The following is a 25,555-nucleotide window of genomic DNA, read 5'->3' as shown; positions in this document are numbered from 1 at the left end:
GTAGAGCAGTCGATGTAGTGTGTGTGTATTTCAGCAAGGCGTTTGATAACGTATCTCATGCAAAGATTATTGACAAAGTAAGGAGACATGGGATCCAAGGGGATATTGATTTGTAGATCCAAGAATTAGCTTGTCCAGAAAAGGCAAAGAGTGGTTGTAGACGGGTCATATTTTGCATGGAGGTCAGTGACCAGCTGTGTGTCTCAGTGATCTGTTCTGAGACCCTTTCCCTTCATGATTTTTATAAACGATGTGGATGAGAAAGTGGAGGGAAGTGGTGGGTTGGTATATTTGCTGATGACACAAATGTTGGGGGTGTTTTGGATAGTGTGGAGGGTCCTCAGACATTACAGCGGGACATTGATAGGATGCTAATCTGGGCTGAGAGGTGGCAGATGGAGTTCAACCCAGGTAAGTGTGAGGGGTTCATTTCGGTAGTTCAAATATGATAGCAGAATATAGAATTAATGGTAAGACTCTTGGCAGTGTGGAAGAACAGAGGGATCTTTGTGTCCAAGGATTTTCATGTCTGAGTCCATAGGACACTTAAAGCTGCTACACAGATGCTCAAAGCTTTACTCTGTGGTTAAGCGATCATACGGTGCATTAGCCTTCAACAACCGTGGGATTGAGTTTCGGTGCTGAGAGGTAACGTTGCAGCAATATAGGACAGTCAGACCTCACCTGGAGTACTGTGCTCAGTTTTGGTCACCTCACTGCAGGAAGGATGTGGAAACCATAGAAAGGGTGCAGAGGAGACTTACAAGGATGTTGCCTGGACTCGGGAGAATGCCTTATGGGAATTTGTTAAGCGAACTCGGCCTTTTCTCTTTGGAGCACCGGAGGATGAGAGGTTTATAAGATGATGAGAGACATTGATCGTGTGGAGAGTCAGACGATTTTTCCCAGGGCTGAAATGGCTAACATGAGAGGACACAGTTTTAAAGTGCTGGGAAGTGGGTACAGAGGAGATGTCAAGGGTAAGTTTTTTACGCAGAGAGTGGTGAGTGCATGGAAAGGGCTGCCAGCGATGGTGGTGGAGGCGGATACGATAGGGTCTTCAAAGAGACTCTTGGATAGGGACATGGACCTTAGACAAATAGACGGCTATGGGTAACCCTAGGTAATTACTAAAGGAAGTAAAGGTTCGGCACAGAATTGTTGGCCTGGTATATCACAGAGTCCTGGGACTCACAGATGCAAGTGCAATGGACCCGGGATCAAGCTGAGCAGGTTTATAAGGTGGTGAGCCGGTATTTATTTCCTAAGCTCAGATGTTTGCTTCTGGAGTTCTTTTTTATTCCTGGAAATGTGTTCAGTACAACTGTTGCTCTCATGGTTCACAAGAGTAATCTCAGGAATGAGAGGGTTTAGGTCTGACAAGCATTTGGTGACTCTGGGCCTGTACTCTACGGAGTTCAGAACTGTAGAGGTGGATGGGATCTTATTTAAACCTACCGAATGCTGAACAGCCTGGAAACAGTGGACACGGAGAGGATGGTTCCTTCAGACGGAGAGTCTGTTATCTGAGAGGACAGCCTCAAAATGAAGAAGTTTCCCTTTAAACCTGAGATGAGAGAAACTTCGTCAGCAAAAGAGTGGTCAGCCTGTGGAGTTTGTTGCAACAGATGGTGGTTGAGGGTGTCATTTTGTATAAAAATGGCAATATATTATTGATCGATAGAATAGGATTCATGTTTTGTTAGCCAGAACTACTACACGATTAATTCAATACAGCACGAGGCATGGCTAAAAGCAGCCTTTACAATTTTAGATTCATCATTTCAAAATGGCTGCAGTGTTAACCTCTGTCACAAGTTAACTCATAGTGTATGATGTTGAGTTTTTTATTTCCTTTTTCAGTTACTTTTGTTGAGCCACTTTCTCAGTTTCCACGGTGACAAACCACGAGAACTGCAAGAAGGGTTGCACAATTTTATCGTTCCGTGTTCACTTCCTCTCAGCGTAAAGTCAGTAACCTCGGGAGCAAATGCAACGGAGTAATAGTGGGAGGACAAGATGTTGTGAGCATTGGCTGTATCGAATGAACATATAAATATAGAAAACCTGCAAACCCTTCGGCCAACCCTGCTGTCCGAAACATGTACTTACTTCAGAAATTTCCTAGGGTTACCCATACCCCGCTATTTTTCTAAGATCCCTGTATATATCCAAGATCCTGTCAAAAGACCCTACTCTATCCGCCTCCACCACTGTCGCCGGCAGCCCATTCCACGTACACACCACTGTCTGTGTAAAAGGAAAAAAAAACATACCCCTTACATCGCCTTGGCACCTAATTTCAAGCACCTTAAATCTGTGCCCTCTTGTATTAGCCATTTCAGCCCAGAGAGAAAGCTACTGCCTATTCTCAAGATCAATGCTTCAAATTTTTTATACCCCTCTATCAGGTCACCTCTCCTCCTCCATCTCTCCAACGAGAAACGGCCAAGTGCACTCAACCTATTCTCGGAAGGCTTACTCCCCAATCCAGGTAACACCCTTGTGTATCCCCTCTGCTCCCTTTCTATAGTTTGCACATCCTTCGGTTAGTGAGGTGACCGGAACTGAGCACAGTACTCCATGGTACTGTGATGTATCTAACTAGGGTCTTATATAGCTGTAACATTACCTCTCGTCTCTTAAACTCAATCCCACGGTTAATGAAGGCCTTCCGAACCACACAGCCAACCTACGCAGCAGCTTTGAGTGTCTTATGGACTTGGAGACCAGGATCACTGTGATGCTCCACACTGCCAAGAGTCTGACCATTTATACTATATCCTACCATCATATTTGACCTAGCAAAATGAACTACCTCACACTTATCTGGACTGAACTGCATCTGCCACTTCTCAGCCCAGCTTTGCTTCCAATCGATGTCCCTCTGTAACCTCTGACAGCCCTCCACACTATCCACAATACCCCCAACCTTGGTGTCATTAGCAAATTTACTAACCTATCCCTCCACTTCCTCATCCAGGCCATTTCTAAAAATTGCTAAGAGAAGGGGTCCCAGAACAGATCCCTGAAGAGCAGCACTAATCATCGACTTGTATGCAGAATACGACCCGTCTAAAACCACTGTTTGCCTTCTGTGGATAAGCCAATTCTGGATAAACAACGCAAGGTCTCCTTGGATCCTATGCCTCCTTACTTTCTCAATAACCCTTGCATGGGGTACCTTATCAAATGCCTTGCTAAAATCCATATACACTACATATACTGCTCTACTTTCATCAATATGTTTAGTCACATCCTTAAACAATTCAATTGGGCTCGTAAGTCACGATCTTCCTTTGACAAACCCATGCCGACTATTCCTAATCATATTACGCTTCCACAAATGTTCATAAATCAGGATCTCTCAGGATCTTCCCGATCAACTTCCCAACCAGTGAAGTAAATATCATTGGTGTATAATTTCCTGGGCTCTCTCAATTCACTTTCTTGAATAAGGGAACAACATCCGCGAACCTCCAATCAGATAATATCTGTCCATTAAAAATAAACAAAAACTGCTCTTACAGGTAATTTAATGTAGAAAAGAGAGAATGCTGGAAACTTACAGCAGATCTGCTGCATCTTGGATACCCCAGATCTGAAACTGTGTCTTCACCATTTCCCCTTTCACAGATGTAGCCTGATGTACTGCGTTCCCAGCATTTTCCATTTTATAATTTTACATTGTGTTTCTGCTACCCTGAGGGAAATGTCACAGCCAACTATGCTGTGCGAAATCCCACACAGCAAGAAGATAGTGATCAAATGTGCTCAGTTTAGCTGCTGGAGACAAGCTGAAGTGCATTCGCATCCTCTCACAATCTACAGACCGGTGAACCATCCTGAGCAACAGCACAGGCAGAAGACCCTTAGGTTCCCGTCCCACCTTGGTCTGTGAATCGAAAATGGCAGGAACACAACGGCAAATAGCCGTCAACTAGTCATCTGTGTGTGGCTTATAATATAGATGGAGTCTCTCAGAATATAGAACTGACAATATACGGGTTTCAATCCAGGTTGATAATTTTACAGCTGGGATTGGATTTTTTTCTGTCTGCAGTAAGGCTGAAGTCACGGTGGTTAGACGTTGGTTATGGAGAAATTTCCGTCTGCACCACCCAGTGGGACATCATATCTGTCAAGTATTCTGGAGATTTTTGAAGAGATAACTATGGAGATAGATGAGGTTGTGAAGTGATGCTGTCTATATGGACGTTGGTAAAGCCTCTAACAAGAACTGCATTGCAGCTGATCTGGAAAGCTCGGTCACGTGGGATTCTCGGGAAGCATGTGAAGTGGATTCACTTCGGGCTCGATGACAAGAAGCAGAGGGAGATGATTGAAGATGGATGTAGCGTATGGAGGCCTGTGAGGAGTGGGATGTGCATGAAGTTATTGAGACCTCTGTAATTCATTATTCATGCTTTTGGCTTTTATATGAATGAGCATGGTACGGTTAGCAAGTTTGATTCTAACTTCGAGTCCTTTCCTGATCTCTCTCTGTCTTCATCTCCAGAGACAGGTTATCAACTGATTATTTAATGAACCAACACGTACAAACAAGCTGGAGGAGCTCAGCAGGTCGGACAACATCTGATGCTGCCTGACCTGCCGAGTTCCTCTAGCTTATTTGTACGTGTTGATTTGACCACAGCATCTGCAGTGTACTTTGTGTCTTTTACAAACCTCCTGATACCCTTGGTAATCTCGACCATACCTTTTCCCAACCTATCACTTGTAAAATGCTCTACCCTTTTCTCAGTTTCTTTGCTTCTGCTGCATCTGCTTCCAGGATGTGGCTGTCCTCCCTCCACTATTGATGCTCACATTTGTCATACGTCCGTGCTCACCCAACTTCCAACCACCGTAATAGTAATAGAGTTCCTCTTGTCCTTTCCTACCACCCCGTTAGCCTCTGCAACTTTCACCATCTCCAAAGAGATCTTACAGCTAAACATATTTTACGTTCCTCGTCCTCTTCTTTCAACAGGGATCACTCCCTCCATAATTCCCTTGTTCATTCATCCCTCCTAACTAATCTCCCTCCAGGCACTTATCTGTACAAGTGGCATAAATGCTACGCCTACCCGTACACCTCCTCCCTCACCTCCATTCAGACACAAAACAGTCCGTCCAGGAGCACTGCACCTGCGAATCTGCTGGGGTCATCTATTGTGTCGTGTGCTCCCGATGGGGCCTCCTTTACATTGGTGAGACCCGCCCTAAATTCTGAGACCGTTTTGTCGAGCATTTCTGAAATATCTGCCACAAGGGGGGGACTTTGCAGTGGCCAGACATTCCCATTCCGACATCTCGATCAATGGCCTCCTCTTGTGCCAAGATAAAACCACCCTCAAGGTGGAGGAACAAAACCTTATATTCCATCTGAGTGCTCTCCAACCTTATTGTATGAATATTGAATTTTCCTTCCAGTAAACAAATACACCCACCCACTTCTCTGTTCCGCACTCCCCACCCAGAGCTTTCATTTCTGCTCACTAACCTAATACTTCCTCCTGTGCCCCCTCTTTCCCTTTCTCCCATTGACAACGCTCCGATTCTTTCGTCTCCAGCCCTTGAACAGCCCATCACTTGACTTCAGCTATCACCTTCCACCTCCTCTCTTTCTACTTCCCCACCTCTTTATTCAGATCACTTCCCCCTCCTCCTCAGTAATGAAACAGACTCGTGGTCCAAAATGTGTACTGTTTATTCTTTCCCATAGATACTGCCTGTTGTGCTGAACTCTTCCATCATTTTGTGTGGTGTTTTGGATTTCCAGCATTTGCAAGCTTTCTCGTCTTTGAGTGTGGTAATTACCGTAAAATTATTTGGGCTTTGTTGAGATTGTACCTGGAATATGGTGTAAAACCCCGCTCTCCATACTAACATGGGTTATACAGACCAAAGAACAAACTGCCGGAGGAACTCAGTGGGTCGGGCAGCATCTGTGGAGGGAAATGGACCGTCAACATTTCGGGCCGAGACACTCCCTCTGGATTGTGAGTGGACGGGAAATAGTCGGAGAAAAGACGCGAGGTTTGGGGATGGGGCAAGAGCTGGGGAATGAGAGGTGGATCCAGTTGAGGGGAGAGGTAGGAAGGTGGAAATAATGACGGAGTGCGAGGTGTGTGGTGGGGGCCACACGGGGCTGCAGAAATGGAATTTAATTCCATGGAGGATTATAAGAAGTGAGAGAGTGTTTGCTTTGGAGATTCGCCAGACTGATTCCTGCAGGGGGAAGTCTCAGTGATCGTCCTCACATAAAACAGAGGCCGGCAGATGTGTGGAGACCGAAGGGATCGAGGAAATGAGGATCGGGCACAAACGTGGCTGAGATTGAAGAGCTGCCGTCATCTTGTTGATGGTTTAAGGGACAGAATGCCACCTCCTCCTGTTTCTCACTTGATGTTTCAGTGCTCCTGTCCAGTGAGGCTCCGGAGGAATGTAAATAGAAATTAGTGTTTATAAACATAGAAGTGTTTTCAATGAAACCTGCATAATTCCTGTTGGAGTGGGAATTCTGTATCGGACCGGGATGGGAATTGATCCCGTAACTCTAAGAACCGGGTGGTGGAGTGATCGGGACATGGAAGATGCAGAGGGAAAAACTGAAAATTGTAGTTGGTGTTAATACGAAATAAGATGTAAAATGCGGCAGGTAGGTCGGGCAGCGTGTGAAACCGGTTCAGATGGGAGACCCTCCTCCCGTCACATGATCCTGTTTCTCACTCCCATTTCAAACGCCAATCTGCAGCACGTGAGGGTTCCGCCGTCAAAGCTCCGCCCCCGCGCTCACATTCCCCGGATGGGCGGTGGTTTTCTTTCCGTTCTCTGTTGAAGCGGATCATCGGCTTGGAGCCGGAGGACCGATCTCTGTCTGGAGAACAATTTGACCAAGTTCTCATCAGTGAGTATTGAGGCCGGTCACTCGGGGTGAACACGACTGACAATTTCCCATCGGTGAGTACTGAGGCCGATCCCGGTGTGGGGGGGGGGGGGGGGGGAGGGGTAGAGATTTTGGGCAGTGAGTCCCTTTAACTTCCTCGAACTGGCCGCCTCGTTCCACTTCCTGGACACAAACTGCAGGGGTCAGTCAGGGTTGTAGGTCCTTCACACTGAACCGCCTGAGAGGAGCCGCCGCTCAGCCCCTGGTGTTCTGGTCCCAGGAGCGGGGTGAGGTGGTGATGCCGAGTTTGAACCCATCCATTAAGATGTACCTGGGGAACTTTACTTCCAACAACCGGCCCTGTATCGGATCCAAGCTTCAGATGGATCGATGCCTGGGGTCGATAATTGTTTTACATATTCCCAACACACTGAATGCGGCCATTCGGCTGGCATTGATTGTATGGAGTGTATTACGCCAGGGTCAGAATGAACTGATAACCAACAAACATTTTAGCGTGTTGCTGGTATTTTACAATCAGTTACCATCTGTGCATAATATAAAGAGGTGGGATAAAGCTACAGTTGCAGGAAATTTCAAGTAAAAAGACGAAAATACTGGAAAAGCCGATCGACAGCATCTTGGACAGTTCCAGTTCAGATATTGGATCTTCCACCATTTCTCCTTTCTCGGATGTAACCTGATGTACGGAGTTCCCATATTTTTCTATTTTATAATTTTACATTTTCTTCCTGCTACACTGAGCGGAAGCATGGCAGACAGCTGTGCTGGGCAAGATCCCACACAGCAATGCCATTGTGATCAAACCTGCTCAGTTTAGTTGTTGGAAACAAGCTGAAGTGTATCTGCATCTTCTCACAATCTACAGACCGGTGAACCAGACTGAGCCCCGGCCCCGGCAAAGGGTCATTAGGTTCCAGTTCAACATCAGTTTGTGAATCGGAAATGGCAGGAACACCACGGCAAATCGCCGGCACCATAACGTCTTTGTATGGGTCATAATATTGGGTTAGTGATTCTGAGGGTATGGAACTGGCAGTATGCAAGCTTCAGTCCAGGTCGGCAATTCTACAACTGGATTGGAATTTCCTCAGTCTACCGTGAAGCTGAAGTCCCGGTCGGTTGGACATCGATTGTGGGGAAATTGTCATCTGCACCACTCAGTGGGACATCATATCTGACAAGTATTCTAGAAACTTTTGATGAGCTAACTGAAGACAGATAAAATAGAGCAGTGATGTTATTTGTTACGTACCCGTGGGTATCTTATACCAGTCACGTGACCATGATGTAATTGAAGCTATGCTGGAGATGAGGTAATGGTCTTGTGATGGGGGATTGATGTCATTTTCCCGCCAGTGAGAGGTCATGTGATAGCTTCCCCCCCAACCGGGTATTAAAGGAGAACCCCACCCTGTGATGTGGGCAGTTCGTGGTTGAATTTGGTAGTGACACCACGCTTCTGTGTATTCCGATGTTATGACGCAGATTCATTTAAAAGTGGAGTTTTACTTTCTGCCTTAAGTCAAAGGTTATTCCCGTCAGTTTTGCCATAATACTGCCAGTCCAGTCATTGGAGAGTGAAGATTTGAAGTTCAGTAAGTTAATGATCGAGGAAAGTTGATTTCGATGGTAAAGCAGGTTCGACCTTGTTTGATTCTCATTCGGAAGGAATTTGTCAGCTATGCCCATGATAACTCCTGTTCTACCAGAAAAATAGAGGGTTGGGTGAAGTTTCGCCAAAGAAAGGTCAGTGCCTTTAAGCCGTTTCATTTTCTTCATCATGAATCCTTTGATCAAAACATACTTCGTCTGGGAACAGCAGTAACACGACGTGAAAGAGAATTTAAATTGTTTCAAGAAGTCTCTCCTAAGCGACTGGCTAAAATTTTGGACTTTCATATTACTACTTCTGAGAACTGTTTTTGCATTATCGTTTTAAGAACTGTTTTCGGATTCTCGCTTTAAGAACTGTTCGAGCTGCCGTATCGCAGCTGACTTCCGGTTGTTAGGCGTTTGTTTACTTTTTGTTTTTTTTTAGCAGTGTTTAATAAATGTTTTATTTGTTATAAAAACCCTGTTTCAATCATATATTCATTGTTGCTGGATTGTAACATATTCATCTGAACTTTGGAAAAGTCTGTAACAAGATCCCGCATGACAGCTCATCTGGAAGGATAGGCCACGTGGGATTCTCGGGGAGCTGGTGAGCTGGATTCACACCGGGTTCAGTGACAGAGAGCAGAGGGTGATGACTGAAGATGGATTTAACGAATGGATGTCCGTGACGAGTGGGAAGTGCATGTCAGTGTCGAGGCCTCGTTAATTAGATATTCATGACATTGATTTGTATATGAATGTACATGGCATGGTTAGAAAGTTTGATACTAAATTCAGGAGTCTGGTTCATATTGCAACAGGTTACAATGAATTTTCCCAACTTGCTGTTTCGGATGTATGGCGGGTCTACACTGTGCTTAACAAGGTACCATATAACTATCTGATAATAGCCAGGTGCTGTGTCCAAGGAAATCTTGACCGAGTGTAGATGATAATAATGGTCTTAAAGTTCTGCCGGAGATAACATAGTGGTTCAGAACAAGATGTCATGATGCTATGTGTGAGATTTCATTGTTCAGGATGTCAGGGTGATTCTATACAGACTTAAACCATGGTCTATATTGCCACTGGTGTCAATGCCCGGGGGATGTAAAACTGAAAGGAGATGGTGAGAATCAGGTGTGACTGAGAAATCTGTATAATTCAGTGACGAGAGGAATGGATGTCCCAATAATCAGCAGAAATGTTTCAACCCACACTGCTGTAACGGCTGTCCATTACTCACCATAGCACCACCAGTGGTAGGAGGGCCAAAGCAGTGGGCGCTGTCTGCTCAACCTGCCTTGCCATTCCATTGACACTTCACTCCCATTCGAGGACACAAGACTGGCTCCGAAAAGGGAATTGTCTGCAATATAAGCGCGTAGGTACCCCGGAAGTCCCGGCACGGTGTACAATAGATGGAGAGCGCGGAAATCGATGGGCTCAGCTGGATCAGGCCCTGTCAAGGCTTCACTGGACAGGCCCAAGATGTTTGGAAGTGTTTGCCTCAGTTTAAAAACAAAACAGTGTTCTCCTTTAAACCCCAATTAATGTTTGACCCTCCTGTTATTTGTTTTGTTACAGAGCAACAAAATCTGATCACACCTGTCCTCACAATGGGTCAATGTGCAGGCAGGGGAGGACTTCCAGTGTCGTCAACATCGGGAAAGGACACGGGTATGTTGGCGAATTATTTTAATTTATAAATACTCTGCTGATTCTGCGTCTGTGTTTAATTCAATATTGGGAATTCACAAAGTGTTTGTGAAAACTGAACAGAGAGATAAGAGAGGGAGTTAACATTTCTGGGGGAAATACAGTCAAACTTAGAAGGTGTACAATTACCGTCTGCTGCTGCTCCTGTAACAGATTGTGATGCACATTAAAATAGCGAGTTACTCTAGAAGACATGACATTCTGCAGATGCTGAAAGTTGTGGGCAATAAAAAGACACAAAATATTGGCAGAACTCAGCAGGTCAGGCAGCATCCATGGAGAGGAATAAAGATTTGACATTTTGGATGAGGACCACGATGAATGGAAAGTAATGTGGCAATATCTAGAATTTCTGTTCCCTCATTTCCAGTCCGATGAAGGGCCTTGGCTCAAAACATTGATTGCTTATTCTCCTCCATAGATGCCTCCTGACATGCTGAGTACCTCCAGCATTTTGTGAGATTCTCCAGAGATTTGCTGAGGAAGGGGTTGATCAGGCCGGCAGACAGTAACCGAGAGCAAAGCGGTGGTGATGGGCAGCACCAGGAGAGTGATGGTGCTGGGTTACTATATTCTTAGGAATAAGCAGGGTCCTTTCCAAACAGAGAGTTATATTCCTGGGGACACGAAAGAGCAGCCTTCAACAGATGAAACTATACCTGCTCCTACAACCCCGGCGCCCCCGATCCCCCGGCCAAAGCCTGTTCCACCCCACCTCCCCCCCACCCCCCATCCCCATATACATATATTTCGGACTGTGTTTGGTGATCTTTAGGTTCCAAAGGGAACGTTACTGTCCAGTATGAGGTCAGTAATTTCTTTAATGCTCCTCATTTTCCTTCACAGGTCCGGGCTCAGTGATCACTGAGCTCCTGGCAAGCTGGGACGATTTCCAGCTGCTGCAGTTGACGGACTTCTACCGGGACAGGCTGGAGCAGGCGATGGAAGGACGGGTTCACGGAGTGAGTCTGGCGTTAAAGGCTGAGAAACAGTTCAGCAGAGAGGAACATCGGGTGAGTGGGAGGGAGAATGGGTTTGAATTTTCACACATCACAGGACTGATGGCTGTCAGATCTTTGACTCAACGGATATTAAATTAGATAAAAGAACAACTGGGAAATAAGTACTCCACATGCAATCCCGAACATGTGAATCTGAACCGGAGATGGAAAGAGGTGAAAAGACCCCGCGGACTGGTGGGGAGCTGCTCGATGTTCAGAATGAGTTGAGCAAGTAACAGGTCTGTGCATTAAATGCAAACATGACAGGAAGTTTCAGTCTGTGAAAAATGTACAGAGCGACGGCAGGATGTCAGTGAGAACCGGGACATCATCAGTGAATGCCACAGGAGCCCGGGTGTGTTCAGTTCTGGGTGGAGATAATCCGTAACTGCAAACAGTGTGGATGGGGGAACATTGCCATGTTGTAACGTGTAATCACTGAAAAAATCTCTACTGGAAAAGGGAAGCGAAAGGTGTCAGATGTCAGCCAGTAATCCGCTGTCATGTTGGACACTGGCGGACTGAGGAGATGAATCACATCATAATTTCTGCAACTTCTCTGAGGCTGTTCAGTCTGTTATATAAAATAAAACCCTCCAGTTTTATTTCTTCCTCTGTGATCGTTATTTTATGATTTCTGTTTTACACCGTCAAACCCGGTGAGGGAATTGGAGCCACGTCAATGAAGGATGTCATTGACTGGTGGACCAGGTGCACAGTGAATGTCCCTCCTTGTGCTCTGCACTCAGAATGTACAGTCCACGTCCAGACAGGAGCGGCACCTGTCCGGGTGACTGCTCAATGTGATCCCGTTACAGAGCACATCATTTACTTCTCATTCTCTGTGTGAAACTGTCAGTCCCCAATATGTTCACTGTTACTCTTCTCAGAAAATCTCTGATCTCGCTGATAAGGGAGAGCGGGCAGACAGTTCTAAACTCCTCCTGAGCCTGGTGATGGAGAAAGGCTCCCGCGCCCGGAGGGTGATGTGGGAAACCTTTGTGAAAATGTGGAATGATGTTGCAATGTTGGACAAAATACTGAACGAAATACAGATATATGGTGAGAAAATATCAGAGATTAATTCAAATTTGGATTGAATACAGCACACTTTAAAATTTTACACATCATTCCCTCAATGTGTTTAAATTGAAACAGGTTGTGATCCCTCCCATCGATCAAATCCCGCTCAAGGTTTAATCAAGGTTCTCAGTGAGCTGAAAGGTAAGTGAACGTGCATTGTACATTGAAGAGTATAACACAGGAATAGGTCATTAGTCATATAATATTGTGCCGAACCAGCTGAGAAGTTCAGCATAACCCAACTCTAATCTCTCCTTCCTACACCATGTCCATACTCCTCCATCTTCCTTACATCCATGTGTCTATCCAAACGACTCTTAAAAGCTTCTGATAATTTGTCTCTATCACCTTACTGTGCAGCGCGGTCCATGCAGCCACGGCTCTCTGATGAATAAAAAGCTCTCCCTCACATCATACTCCATTCTACACCATCTCACCTTCAATATATTCCCTCTGGTAATAGACATTTCAACCGCGACAAACTGATGATCTCTGTCCACTCTATCTCTGCCTCTCATGATATTCTCAACCTGTGTCAGAGCTCCCCTCGGCCTCCGATGATCCAGAGCGAACAATCTAATTTTATCCAGCCTCTCATGATAGCACATGCCCTCTGAACCAGGCAGCATCCCGGTAAACCTCTTCTGCTCCCTCTCTAAAGCCTCAACATCCCTCCAGTAGTGGGGCGGTATGCAATAGCCCAGAATGGGCTGCAGCAGAGTTCATTAAGTTGAAACTTGACCTCTGTTTCCACCAACGGTTGTAATCTGCGTCCGGCGGTTAGGTTGTTGAGCCACAGGGATCTGACCTGGTAAATATGGGCACTGTGACAGAGAACACAGTGAGAACACGTGTTTCTTAGAGGGAATGTTTTCAAAGGTCATTTTGAGGAAAGAGGCAGAGAGCTGGCGAATTTGAGGAAATTGGTCACATCACTTCAGGGCCTACAAGTCCCTCCACTGCGAGTCTACGTGGAGAAAGGGAGAGGGGGATATGGAAAATGGAATTAAAAACTTATATTTCTTCACACAAGATGTCAAAACCTTCTCTTGATAGCCACTGCCCTCTCCTGAACAGACTCATTCTTAACCATTTTCTAAACTTACCCCAGCAGATTATCTTTTCTTAGAGTTGGGCGTCCACTGAAGTTCCAGTCACAGAATAGTAATAATAGCATCACTTTAATTAGAAAATCAGGTAACATCCCAACTGGTCTGTTCAACCACAGAGCAGCATATGAACACACTGTGTTCACATCTACTCTCCCTAGTGCAAACACTGCTACAGTGTTAGAGAGGGTGAGATTGGGGTACATATTCCTCAGCTCAGTCCACAGAAGCTGAAATTCATGTCTGCCGGTGTTGTGCGATGGACACTGTGGAAGGGTGAGGGATGGGAATTAGGACAGAGAAACTGAGGGTTGTGGGATCACGGCAAGGAAGGTGAAAATGACTGAAAATATCTCTAAATAATATTGCAATTAGTTAAACTGTGATCGTCTGGATGGAAAGCTCACTACATCTATAAGCCCATCATGACTGTGAAAACGGAGCCCGGGGCAGTTCATGGGCTCAAGAGATTGTAAGGCTTCATCACTGCAGACTGAGTTGGATCACTCAACTGCACATTTAACAGAGGAGAGCGCGTAGGAAAGACAAACATCACAAAACTTATTAATATTGCATCAGCCCATGTTTATCTGATTATTCAAAGCTCTCAACAGAAATATAAGGAATCTCGGCCAGAACCCTGGTTCTGTCTCTCTCAATTACAAGAGCAAATTCCAAAGATGATAATTTAAATATGGGACCAGAGATAGATGAATCAGGATATTTCCAAACTACTCACCTCTGTTAATGCGGTTCCAGTCCACATCAGGTCAATGAAACCCCTCAGTTTCTCTGCACCATGGGTTTGGGAAATCGCTACAAGCTTTTTGCTCACTATTCTTCATGTTGTTTGCCGAGGGAACAAACACAACAGTGAAATTCCTACAGCCATTTCTGTACATGAAACAGAATCTCTCCCTGACTATTGAAGAACACCATTTCTACCACTGTCATATTCTCTAAAGAAAATATGTCTACAATTAATGTTTTCCTACGCTCCCTATTACAGCCGAACACTTTGAATGGAGACCCCACACACCCCTGACAGGGTTCAGACACACTGCGAGATGGCACACAACCCCTGACAGGGTTCTGACACAGTTTTAGACCCCACACACCCCAGACACGGTCCTGACACACTGTGAGACCACACACACCACTGGTAAGGTCTTCTCACATTGTGAGACCTCACAGATCACTGGCAGGGTCCAGAAACTCTGTGAGACCCCACACATCGCGGACAGGGTCCTGACACACTGTGAGACCACACTCATCGCTGGCAGGTCCTGACACACAGCCAGACACCAGACAACCCTGACATGTTCCGGACATACTGTGGGACCACACACACCTCTGACAGGGTCCTGACACACTGTGAATCCCCACCAACTAATGACAGGATCCTGACATACTGTGAGACCCCACAAACACCTGACAGGTTCCTGATACACTGTGGGACACCACACACCCCTGACAGGGTTCTGACACACTGTGAGACTTCACAAACCCTTGGCAGGGTCCTGACACATAGTGAGACCACACAGACACCCAGCAAGTTCCTGATACATAGAGAGACCCACGCACTCCTGACAGGATCCTGTCACGCTGTGAGACCCCACACACCTCTGAAAGCGTCCTGACACACAACACACACCTGATTGGTTCCTGACACACTGTTAGACAGCTCATACCCCTGACAGGGTCTGGACACACTGTGGGGCCCCACACAACTCTGACATGGGTCCTGACACACTGTGAGACACCACACACTCCTGACAGGTTCTGGACACACTGTGGGGCCCCACACACCCCAGACAGGGTCCCAACACACTGTGAGACACCACACACCACTGACAGGTCCTGACAAAATGAGACCCCGCACAACCCTGACAGGGTCCTGACACATTGTGAAGCCCCTCACACCCCTGACAGGGCCCTGACACACTATGACACCCCACACACCCCTGACAGGGTCCAGACACACCGTTAGACACCACACAACCTTGGCAAGGTCCTGATGCACTGTGAGTCTGCACACAGCTCTGACAGGTTCCCAGTACTCTGTGAGACCCTACACATCCCGGGCAGTGTCCTGAGACACTGTGAGACCCCACACGTCCCTAACAGGTTCCCAGCACTCTGTGATACCCTACATGTCCCTGACACTCTGAGATCAGATCTTATCAGGGAGATTATTATAAATGATCCCTTAGGAGGCAGCTAGGGACTGCATAATAGAATAGGAAACGCAATATAATGTAGCAGAAGTGAGAGAAAAGCTAGTTGATTTGGAAGCTTCTAAAATCTAACAATAGGTACCAAAAAGAAGCATAAAGAAGGGATGAAGACAAAAGAAATAAAGTATAGGCTATCACACAGAAAATGATGGAGAAACTCAGCACATCTATGGAGAAAGTACAGTCAACGTTTCGGGCTGAGAACATTCGGTGGGACTGGAGATAAAATGCTGAGGAGTCGGAGGGGAGAGAGAAATGCTGAGGGTGGGAGGGGAGAGAGAAATGCCAGGCGATAGGTGAAATTTGGAGAAGGAGGGATGAGCAAAGAGCGAGGAAGTTGGTTATAAACGAGACAGAAGGCATGGCAGAAAGGAAAATAGTGGGTGGAGAGAGCAAAAGAGGGAGGCGTAGTTGATCTCAGTATGGTCTGTTGTCTGTCGATGAGACCGGACATAGAGTGGCGAACGGTTTCGCCGAGCGTCTGCACTGTGTCCGCCAGAACAAGCGTGATCTCCCAGTGGCCACCCATTTTATTTCCTCTTCCCATTCGGATACGTCAGTCCATGGCATCCTGCACCGTCAGGATAAGGCCACACTCGGGTTGGAGGAACAACACCTTACGCTCCGTCTGAGCAGCGTCCAACCTGATGGCATGAATATCGGTTTCTTAAGTGTCCAGAAAGGCTTCCTCTCCCCCTTCACCGTTCCCCATGCCCTCGTACATATCACATGCTATCCCCTTGCCTGTCCATCGCCTCCCTCTGGTGACCCTCCCACCTTATTCTTGCTTCCATGGCCTTCCGTCTCTATCAAGAATCAACTTCATACACTTTGCTTCATCCCCTCCCCTCCAAGTTTCACCTATCACCTGTCATTTCTCTCTCCCCCCTCCACCTTTCGAATCTACTCCTCAGCTTTTTGTCTCCAGTCCTGCCGAAGGATCTCGGCCCAAAACGTCAGCTGTTCCATAGCTGCTGTCTGGCCTGCTGAGCTCCTCCAACATTTTGTCTGTGTTGCTTGGACTTCCAGCATCTGCAGATTTTCTCTTGTTTGTGGAATTACAGGCCAGTTAGCCTAACCTAAGTGATTGAATCGTTGGAGTCTATCCTCCTCATATTTTACACTACCACCCAGCTTTGTGTCATCTGCAAATTTGCCAATGTTACTTTTAATCCCTTCATCTAAATCATTAATGTATGTTGTAAATAGCTGCGGTCCCAGCACCGAGCCTTGCGGTACCCGACGAGTCACTGTCTGCCATTCTGAAAAGTACCCATTAATCCCTACTCTTTGTTTCCTGACTGCCAACCAATTTTCTATCCATGTGAGTACCCTACCCCCAATACCATGTGTTCTAATTTTGCCCACTAATCTCCTATATGGGACCTTATCAAAGGCTTTCTATAAGTCCAGGTACACTACATCCACTGGCTCTTTCTTGTCCATTTTCATAGTTAGATCCTCAAAAAATTTCAGAAGATTAGTCAAGCATGATATCCCCTTCGTAAATACATGCAGACTCGGACCGATCCTGTTACTGCTATCCAAATATGCCGTTATTTCATCTTTTATAATTGACTCCAGCATCTTCCCTACCACTGATGTCAGGCTAACTGGTCTATAATTCCCTGTTTTCTCTTTCCCTTCATTCTTAAAAAGCGGGATAACATTAGCTATCCTCCAATTCTCAGGAACCGATCCTGAATCTATAGAACATTGGAAAATGATTACCAATGCGTCCACGATTTCTAGACCCACCTCCTTAAGTACCCTGGGATGCAGACCATAAGGCCCTGGGGATTTATCAGCCTTCATTCCCATCAGTCTACCCAACACCTTTTTCTGCCTAACGTGAATTTCCTTCAGTCCCTCCATTATCCTATGTCCTCTGGCCACTATTATATCTGGGAGATCGCCTGTGTCTGCCCTAGTGAAGACAGATCCAAAGTACCTGTTCAACTCGTCTGCCATTTCCTCGCTCCTCATAGTAAATTCACCTGTTTCTGCCTTCAAGGGCCCAACTTTGATCTTAAATAGCTTTTTCCTCTTCACGTACCTAAAGAAGCTTTTACTATCCTCCTTTATATACTCCGCATATTGCCTTTTTTAGTAATCTTCTATTGTTCTTTAAATGTTCCCAGTCCTCTGGCTTCCCGCTCATCTTTGCTATGTTATACTTCTTCTCTCTTACGTTTTATACTCTCCTTGACTTCCCTTGCTATCCACGGTCGCTCTCTACTCCCGTTAGAATCCTTCTTACTCTTTGGAATGAACCGATCCTGCACCTTCTGAATTATTCCCAGAAATACCTGCCATTGTTGTTCCACTGTCATCCCTGCGAGGATATCCTTTCAGTCAACTTTGACTAGCTCCTCCCTCATGGCTCCATAGTCCCCTTTGTTCAACTGTAATACTGACACTTCCGATTTTCCCTTCTCCCTCTCAAATTGTAGGTTAAAACTCAACATATTATTGTCACGACCTCGTAATGGCTGCTTTACCTCGAGTTCCCTTATCAAATCCGGTTCATGACACAACACTAGATCCAGAATTGCCTTCTCCCTGGTAGGCTCCAGCACAAGCTGCTCTGAGAATCCATCTCGGAGGCACTCCACAAACTCCCTTTCTTGGGGTCCAGTATCAGTCTGATTTTCCCAGTCTACCTGCACGTTGAAATCCCCCATTACAACTGTAGCATTACCTTTGCAACATGCTAATTTTAGATCTTGATTCAACTTGCACCCTATATCCAGGCTACTATTTGGGGGTCTGTAGATAACTCCCATTAGGGTCTTTTTGCCCTTCCAATTTCTCAGTTCTATCCATACTGACTCTGCTTCTCCTGATTCTATGTCACCCCTTGCAAGGGACTGTATTTCATTCCTCACCAGCAGAGCCACCCCACCCCGTCTGCCCACCTGTCTGTCCTTTCGATAGGATGTATATCCTTGAATATTCATTTCCCAGCCCTGGTCCTCTTGCAGCCATGTCTCTGTTATTCCTACAACATCATACTTGCCAATTTCCAACTGAGCTTCAAGCTCATCCATATATAATACTTTTAATCCATTACTCCCCTAGGTTGTCTCATTGGTCCTATTGTACTTGGCCATACTCTCCGATCCCTTCCTGAGCTTTCTGCCCCGTAAATTCTGATGTTTTTCTTAACTTTTCTTATTCAGTCTTTCCCTTTAACTCCATCCTTATATTTCCAGTTTGTCTCCTCCCCACACTTATTAGTTTAAACACACCCGTGTTGCAGTGGCAAACCTGCCGGCCAGAATGCTGGTCCCCCGACTGCTAAGGTGCAACCCGTCCCTTTTGTACAATTCATCCTTACCCCAAAACCGATCCCAGTGGTCTAAGAATCTAAAACCCACAGCTCTGCCAGTCGTCTGTCTCTTTGGCTTTGCTTCAGTGCCAATTTTTGACTCGCAGACCCCTTCACCTCTCAGACTGGCAGTGTCTTCTGTCCCAAGCTTCCAAGAGGGTGAACATGATTTCAAGAGGCACATCCCCCAGGGTCTCCTGTACTTCAAGCTTCCATCTCTTCCTCATTGTCACCCCCGTTCTCTCCTCTGTTATCTTCGGTGTAACGATTTCACTGTAGGTACTATCCAGAAAACTCTCGTTTTTCCCGGATGAACCTGAGGTCATCCAGCTGCCTCTCCGGTGCCCCAACACGGTCCTTCAGGAGCTGAACCTGGACACACTTTTCACAGTTGTAGCAGCCGGAAGCACCATCAGTGTCCCTGACCTCCCACATCAGGCAAGCATCACACTGAATCAGTTTACCTGTCATCTCTTCACCACCTCTCACCCTCACCAACTGTGGCGTAATCTCCTCCCTCAGCTTCCTCGCCAAAGACTCGCTCTTTCCTCACAAGGACCTTTCCTCAACAAGGCTGCTCCCCGAGTCAAAGCCGCAAAGCTCCACTCCTTTACTGGCCGCTCCACTTGAGCTACCACTCTATTGGTATGAGTTTTTCCAAGGTCACTTGACGTTGGTTGCCCAATCAGCTGCTTTCTGCTGGGCTCCTTTACTGACCGCATTTGTTGATGATACGAAGATCGGCGAAGGGGTGGGTAGTGCTGAAGAAGCAATGCGATTGCAGCAAAACTTCGACAAATTGGAAGAGTGGGCCAATTGTGGCAGATGGACTACAATGTTGGGGAATGAATGGTAATGCATTTTGGCAAGAGAAACAATAGGGTGGACTATTACCTAAATGGGGAGAATGCTTAAACATCACAGTGTAATGAGACTTCATGCTGGCTGCTACCAAAATTCCTCGGTCTCTGCTCTCTTTAACTCCCGACCTGTAAATAACATGGTTTTCAAACTTGTATTTAAAGCCATAGACCAGTGGTATCTCCCGTTTCGACAGACGTTGTCTGACCTGTACTCACCTCTACACTCCCGTCCTTCTACAGCTGTGCTGCAGAGGACAGGCCAACATGCTGCATAACTGTGGCCAACTGGAAGGCTCTACAACGGGTAGTCAAAACTGCCCAGACATATCACTGGCACCCCCATCCCACCTCTCATAAGGGACGTATATACAGAAAGGCTCCGGACAAGGGCCAGCAGCGTTAGGAAGGATCCCACCTATCCTGCCTACGGGCTGCTTGCCCCGCCCCGTGAGGGAGGAAGCTACGTAGCATCCACGGCAGGACCACCAGACTCAAAATCAGTTACTTTCCTCAAGCAGTAAGACAGATCAACACATCCACAACTAACAACCGCACCCCACCACCAGAACGATTGAAAAAAAATACCGAGTTTTCCTTTGCATACACTATCTGAGTTTGTGCTTCACCAGATCCGGAGTAACAATTATTTCCTTCCCCTTTACACTCGTGTATATTTAATCTTGGATCTGTTGAGTATTTACAACACAGACTCTTTAAGAGACACGGTACTGCAGATCTGCCGTCTCGAACCATTTTCTGAAGGAACTCAGTGAGCTGAGCAGCATCTGTGATGATGGAAGTGGGGGGGGGGGGGGGATTGTCTGTGGTTTGTGTCAAAATGCTGACTGTCTCAATCTCCAGAACAAGTCATTGACATTTTCTCCCCCAGCTACCCAGCCACAGAGCAGGTGCTGATCAACGAATATATTTCTTTGCGTTTTGAATCAGTGATGTTGAGAGGGGAGGGGGGGAGCTGTGATTCCCCGACCTGTTCCTTTGACAGAATGCCAACTTCCCTTTTCTCTATCTCCACACACACCTCATCAACAATGGGGATTAAAAGTTTCTTCCGCATGAACAGTGATATCTGTGGCTGTAGTGAGAGGGTATCCAGTACGGGACAGTCTGGGGTCAGTAAACTACCAGGGAAAGACTCATCTTCACAGCACAGTTAATATGGAAATATGATGACCATGTGTTTATCCAGACCAGGCAAGCAAATTTACTTTACTGTACGGACATTCATTGATTAATTCAATTAATGCAATAGCTTTGGGCTAACTCTTGTGTGCTTAAATACTGAGTTCTGAGTTGAGACATCTAACAGTTTGAACGCTGTCTGTTCCCATTGAAGATGTTCAACAGAAACACATGGATACTCTGCGGGCACAAACTGAAACACTGAGAGTCAACACGGTCCTGATGAGGGAGAAGGTGAAGGTTTTCCAGCTGGTTGTTCGATACGCTGAGCTCATCGTCATTTCTGCTGTTCGAGATCGGAGACTGGTTGAACATGAACTGCTGGCAAGAGGCAGAGACCACGAGCGTTGGAGAGAGAAACATCTCCACGGAGAGATGGAAAAAATCCAGACTGATCAGTTATTCCAGAGCAGCTTTTCCCGAAGTAAATCCAAATCTGGGAGATCAGCAGCAGTGGCCGGAGTCGCGGGGATTGGGAAAACAACAATGGTACAAAAGATTGTTTATGACTGGGCCACGGGGAAAATATTCCAACAATTCCAGTTTGTCTTTAGTTTCAAATTCCGGGATTTAAACTCCATTAACTGCAGAACAAACCTGAGGGAACTGATTCTGGATCAGTATCCTTACTTTGGGAATTTCCTGAGAGATGTCTGGAAGAACCCACAGGGATTGTTGTTCATATTCGATGATTTGGATGAATTCAAACACAGAATCTATTTTGCAGACAGTTGGAGAGATACAGAACCTAAGCACCAGTGCCCAGATCCCGAGTGCTGGTGTGCAGTGTCGGACATTGTGTACAGTTTAATCCAGGGCAAACTGCTCCCAGGGTGTTCAGTGCTGGTGACCACCCGCCCCACTGCGTTACATTTATTGGAAAAGGCAGATATCAGGGTCTGGGCAGAAATCCTGGGATTTGTTGATGAGGAACGGAAGGAATATTTCATGAAGCATTTTGAAGATCAGACGGTGGCAACAGCTGTTTTCAAACACGTGAAGGAGAACGAGATCCTGTACGCCATGAGCTACAACCCCTCCTACTGCTGGATCCTCGCTCTTGCACTGGGTCCTTTCTTCACACAAAGAGACAGGGACCCACAGCGAATTCCCAAGACCATCACCCAACTGTATTCCTACTATATTTACAGCATCCTGAAAAACCACAGCCGTGAGATTGAGAACCCCCATGATGTGTTACTCAGGGTTGGTCAGATGGCCTTCAGAGGAGTGTCCGATAAGAAAACTGTGTTTACAGATGGAGATTTGAACAACTACAATCTGCAGCCTTCCCAGTTCCTGTCCGGGTTCCTGATGGAGCTTTTGGGGAGAGAGGATTCTGCCCAGAGCGTGGTGTACACATTCCCACACCTCACCATCCAAGAGTTTGTAGCTGCAGTCGCACAGTTCCTGACTCTACATCCCGAGGATATCCTGAAATTCCTCACTGAAGTCCATAACACGACCGATGGGCGATTTGAGGTATTCCTCCGTTTTGTTGCGGGTCTCTCCTCCCCAATGACAGCTCAGGGCCTGGAGGAGTTTCTGGGTCCATTTCCTCATGAAACAACCTGTCGGGTGATTGATTGGGTGAAGGAGGAGGTTAAACGCCAGAGTGAAAACACGACGAGTGAAGCTGGTAAAAGGAGGCTCCTGAACACATTTCACTACCTGTTTGAGTCTCAGAATCGTGAACTGGCTCAGACCGCACTGGGATCTGTGGAAGAACTTTCATTCAGTGGAATGACACTGATCCCGGTTGACTGCGCGGTCCTGTCTCATGTTGTCAGACTCTGTGATACAATAAAATGTCTCGACCTGTCGTACTGCCACATTTTGTGTGAAGGAATCCAGCGGCTGGGACCCTGGCTGCACAAGTTCCAGGTATTGAGGTAACTTAATTTTTCTCTCACTCTGAACTGTGAAACTGTTCCATTGTGTTGTTTCAATGTAAAGGGATTTGGGTAAAACTATAGTGAATATGATTGTGAAGAATTGTGACAAATGCGATCCCCCTTCCTCCTGTGAGATGTCTCTTCCCCAACTCCGTTCCTGCTGTGGGATCTCTCTTCTCCATCCCGCTTCGTCCTGTGGGATCTCTCTTTCACATCCCCGTTCCTCCTGAGGGATCTTTCTTTCCCACCCCCCTTCCTCCTTCAGGTCCCGTCTTTCCATCCTTTTCCTCAGATGGTGTCATTTCCCACCGACATTTCTCTATTCACAAATCTTCCTCACTGTGGGACTTTCTCCCCTTCAACCCTATCCCTTCCGATCCACTCACAGGTCAGGAACACTTTTCTAACCATCGCGCAATGAGTTAGAATATGAGGAGTTTACAGGGTCACACCGTCAGACTAAATTACTGACGTTCAGTGAATCCCCTGTAACTGGTCAGTGAGGGACATTGACAGTGATGGGAACACCTATCAGTGATTTACTGAAGGGTTTAATGTTTCCTGAAATAACCGAGTCAGAGAGATTCCTACAGACCCATGGTTTGAATCACTTTGTTCATTAATTTGTCTGTTTCTGTTTAGTCTTGGGCGGAATGACCTGGGAGATTCAGGAGTGAAACTGGTGTGTGCTGCTCTGAGAAACCCGGAGTGTAAAATACAGACACTGAAGTAAGTACCAGACTGTGGGAGATTGTATTTACAGACACTGGGTGTCTGACACTGAACATTAATGTGATCAGTAATTGTGTTACTGGTAAATTCTGGGAATTTGTACCGTCCCCTGTCTCTCTGTGTCCTTCACCCTCAATCTCTCTCTCATTTCCAGTCTGAACCATGTCGAACTTACAGATTCTGGTGCTGAGGATCTCGCCTCCGCTCTCAGTACAAACCAAACACTGATGGAGCTGGACCTGGGATGGAACCCGCTCACAGACCAGTCTGTCCCCGCTCTCCGCCGGCTCATACTGACCCACCCGAGTCTGGAGCAGATCATGTGAGTGTCTGTGTTAGTGTTCAATGTGATAAAATTTCAGCAGATCCGCGGGTTTTCTGGTGATGTTTGTCTGTGATTATTGTTGAAACATTAAGCCCAGTACCCTGTTACTGACACGATTATATAATCTGTTTTTTTTTCATCTTTATTTTTCCATCCGTTTCAGGCTGGCGGTGAATAATTTCAGTGGGACTGGGTTGAATGATCTGGAGTCTCTACAGGAGTCCAGACCCGGACTGAGAGTGTACCTGTAAACGTCTGAATGTGTGAACATACCCGCCCGCAGGATGGAGACAATTTGGCCGATTTCCCCCCCCCCCCCCCCCCACCCCCTTAACTCCCGCCCTTATCTTTCCGCACTCCAGAAGCAATTCGCGAAGGCTCGGAAATGACCCTGGATCTGCGGTGATCTGGGACACGGCCCTGAAGTGTGATTAGATAATCATCAGTTCCGTGATGCAGAGTGACAGTGAGAAACGGGACTGATTATTCAAACTGGCACTGGTTGTTGCCGGTCAGTTAATTGTGTGTGACTGTCGGGAGCAACTTATTTATTCCCGCACGTCAGCAGCTCACAAATCGTTTAATTTACATTTGTCGATGAAATCAATAAACCACTGTAACGTCCTGTCTTTGTTTCGGATCAGTTTTATTTGAGGTTTCTGCTGCCCCCCGCACCCTGGGTGCCCAGGATCTCATCTCCACCCAACCCCCTTCCTGGGTAACTCACCCCCTCCTTACACTCCACAAAGAAAGGGAGTGGGGGGGGGGCAGAGAGAGAGAGCTGGCCTTATTTGGCGGTCCTGCATTTCTTTCTACCATGACACTGCGAGGGGAATGCTAACGACACGGATATCTTAAGGACAGAGCAGGAGTTGAAAACGTCAGTATACGGAGCGGATTCCGTACATGGCAGAATATATTCTGTTAAATCATGCCAGTATTTCCCAGAGACAAACGTGTTGGTGGTTGCGCTCATAACCCACAGAACAGCGAGTGGCAGCCTTATCAGCCAATTGTCTTCCTACAGCTAATTGAACTCCACAATATTTCAAAATCTAACTGTTCCTCAGGTGGATTCAACAGCGGCTTTGTCCGTCACTAAGGTTTAAAAGTCCACAGCACGGGCAGGAAATTCTATTCATATATATTTGAAGAAATGTAATAGGGACATTTATGCGCGCGCGCGCGCGCGCACACACACACACACACACACACACACACACACAACAGATGTGGGAAGATGGTTTAAGAGATGAACGGAACCGTGGATAGCTCTGAGCTTCATGTTATTGGAAATAAACATTATACTGGGAAGCTGATCAAAATGAGGTAAACACTGATGTGGTCCAGGGCTGATGAAGAACTACACAGCTTGTCTGTACAGCGAGTATATTTCATATCTGGTGGCACATAGTGGGACGAGATGGGGTGATTTTGGTGTCTGACCGACCAAAGTGGATCTGCTGAATATATTTTTAAAAATCAGTGACGTTAATTGAAAGTCTGCAGAAGGAAACTGGGAAGGTTTTCATGTGTCCCTGGATCACG

General features: G+C 46.4%; 1 protein-coding gene across 1 annotated transcript; it reads left to right on the top strand.

Annotated features, from left to right (window-relative positions):
• The first annotated feature begins 4,200 nt into the window (after positions 1–4,200).
• LOC140721014 (NACHT, LRR and PYD domains-containing protein 12-like) lies at positions 4,201–24,331 on the top strand. Its single transcript, XM_073035878.1, has 10 exons — positions 4,201–4,354; positions 6,761–6,913; positions 10,100–10,192; positions 11,078–11,244; positions 12,123–12,294; positions 12,391–12,456; positions 21,210–22,947; positions 23,593–23,679; positions 23,837–24,004; positions 24,171–24,331. The coding sequence occupies exons 1-10, from the start codon at positions 4,201–4,203 to the stop codon at positions 24,256–24,258; spliced, it is 2,886 nt and encodes a 961-aa protein (XP_072891979.1). The 3' UTR covers positions 24,259–24,331.
• Positions 24,332–25,555: the final 1,224 nt, after the last annotated feature.

The sequence above is a fragment of the Hemitrygon akajei genome, unplaced genomic scaffold (assembly GCF_048418815.1).
Source record: "Hemitrygon akajei unplaced genomic scaffold, sHemAka1.3 Scf000049, whole genome shotgun sequence".
Lineage (NCBI taxonomy): Eukaryota > Metazoa > Chordata > Chondrichthyes > Myliobatiformes > Dasyatidae > Hemitrygon > Hemitrygon akajei.
This window is presented reverse-complemented; position numbering and strand designations above follow the sequence as displayed.

Coding starts and splice junctions, on each gene's coding strand:
- LOC140721014 (XM_073035878.1), top strand. CDS start 4,201: ATGCTGTCTATATGGACGTTGGTAAAGCCTCTAACAAGAACTGCATTG. Junction 12,457..21,209: donor GGTTCTCAGTGAGCTGAAAG/GTAAGTGAACGT, acceptor TTCCCATTGAAG/ATGTTCAACAGAAACACATG. Junction 24,005..24,170: donor CCGAGTCTGGAGCAGATCAT/GTGAGTGTCTGT, acceptor CATCCGTTTCAG/GCTGGCGGTGAATAATTTCA.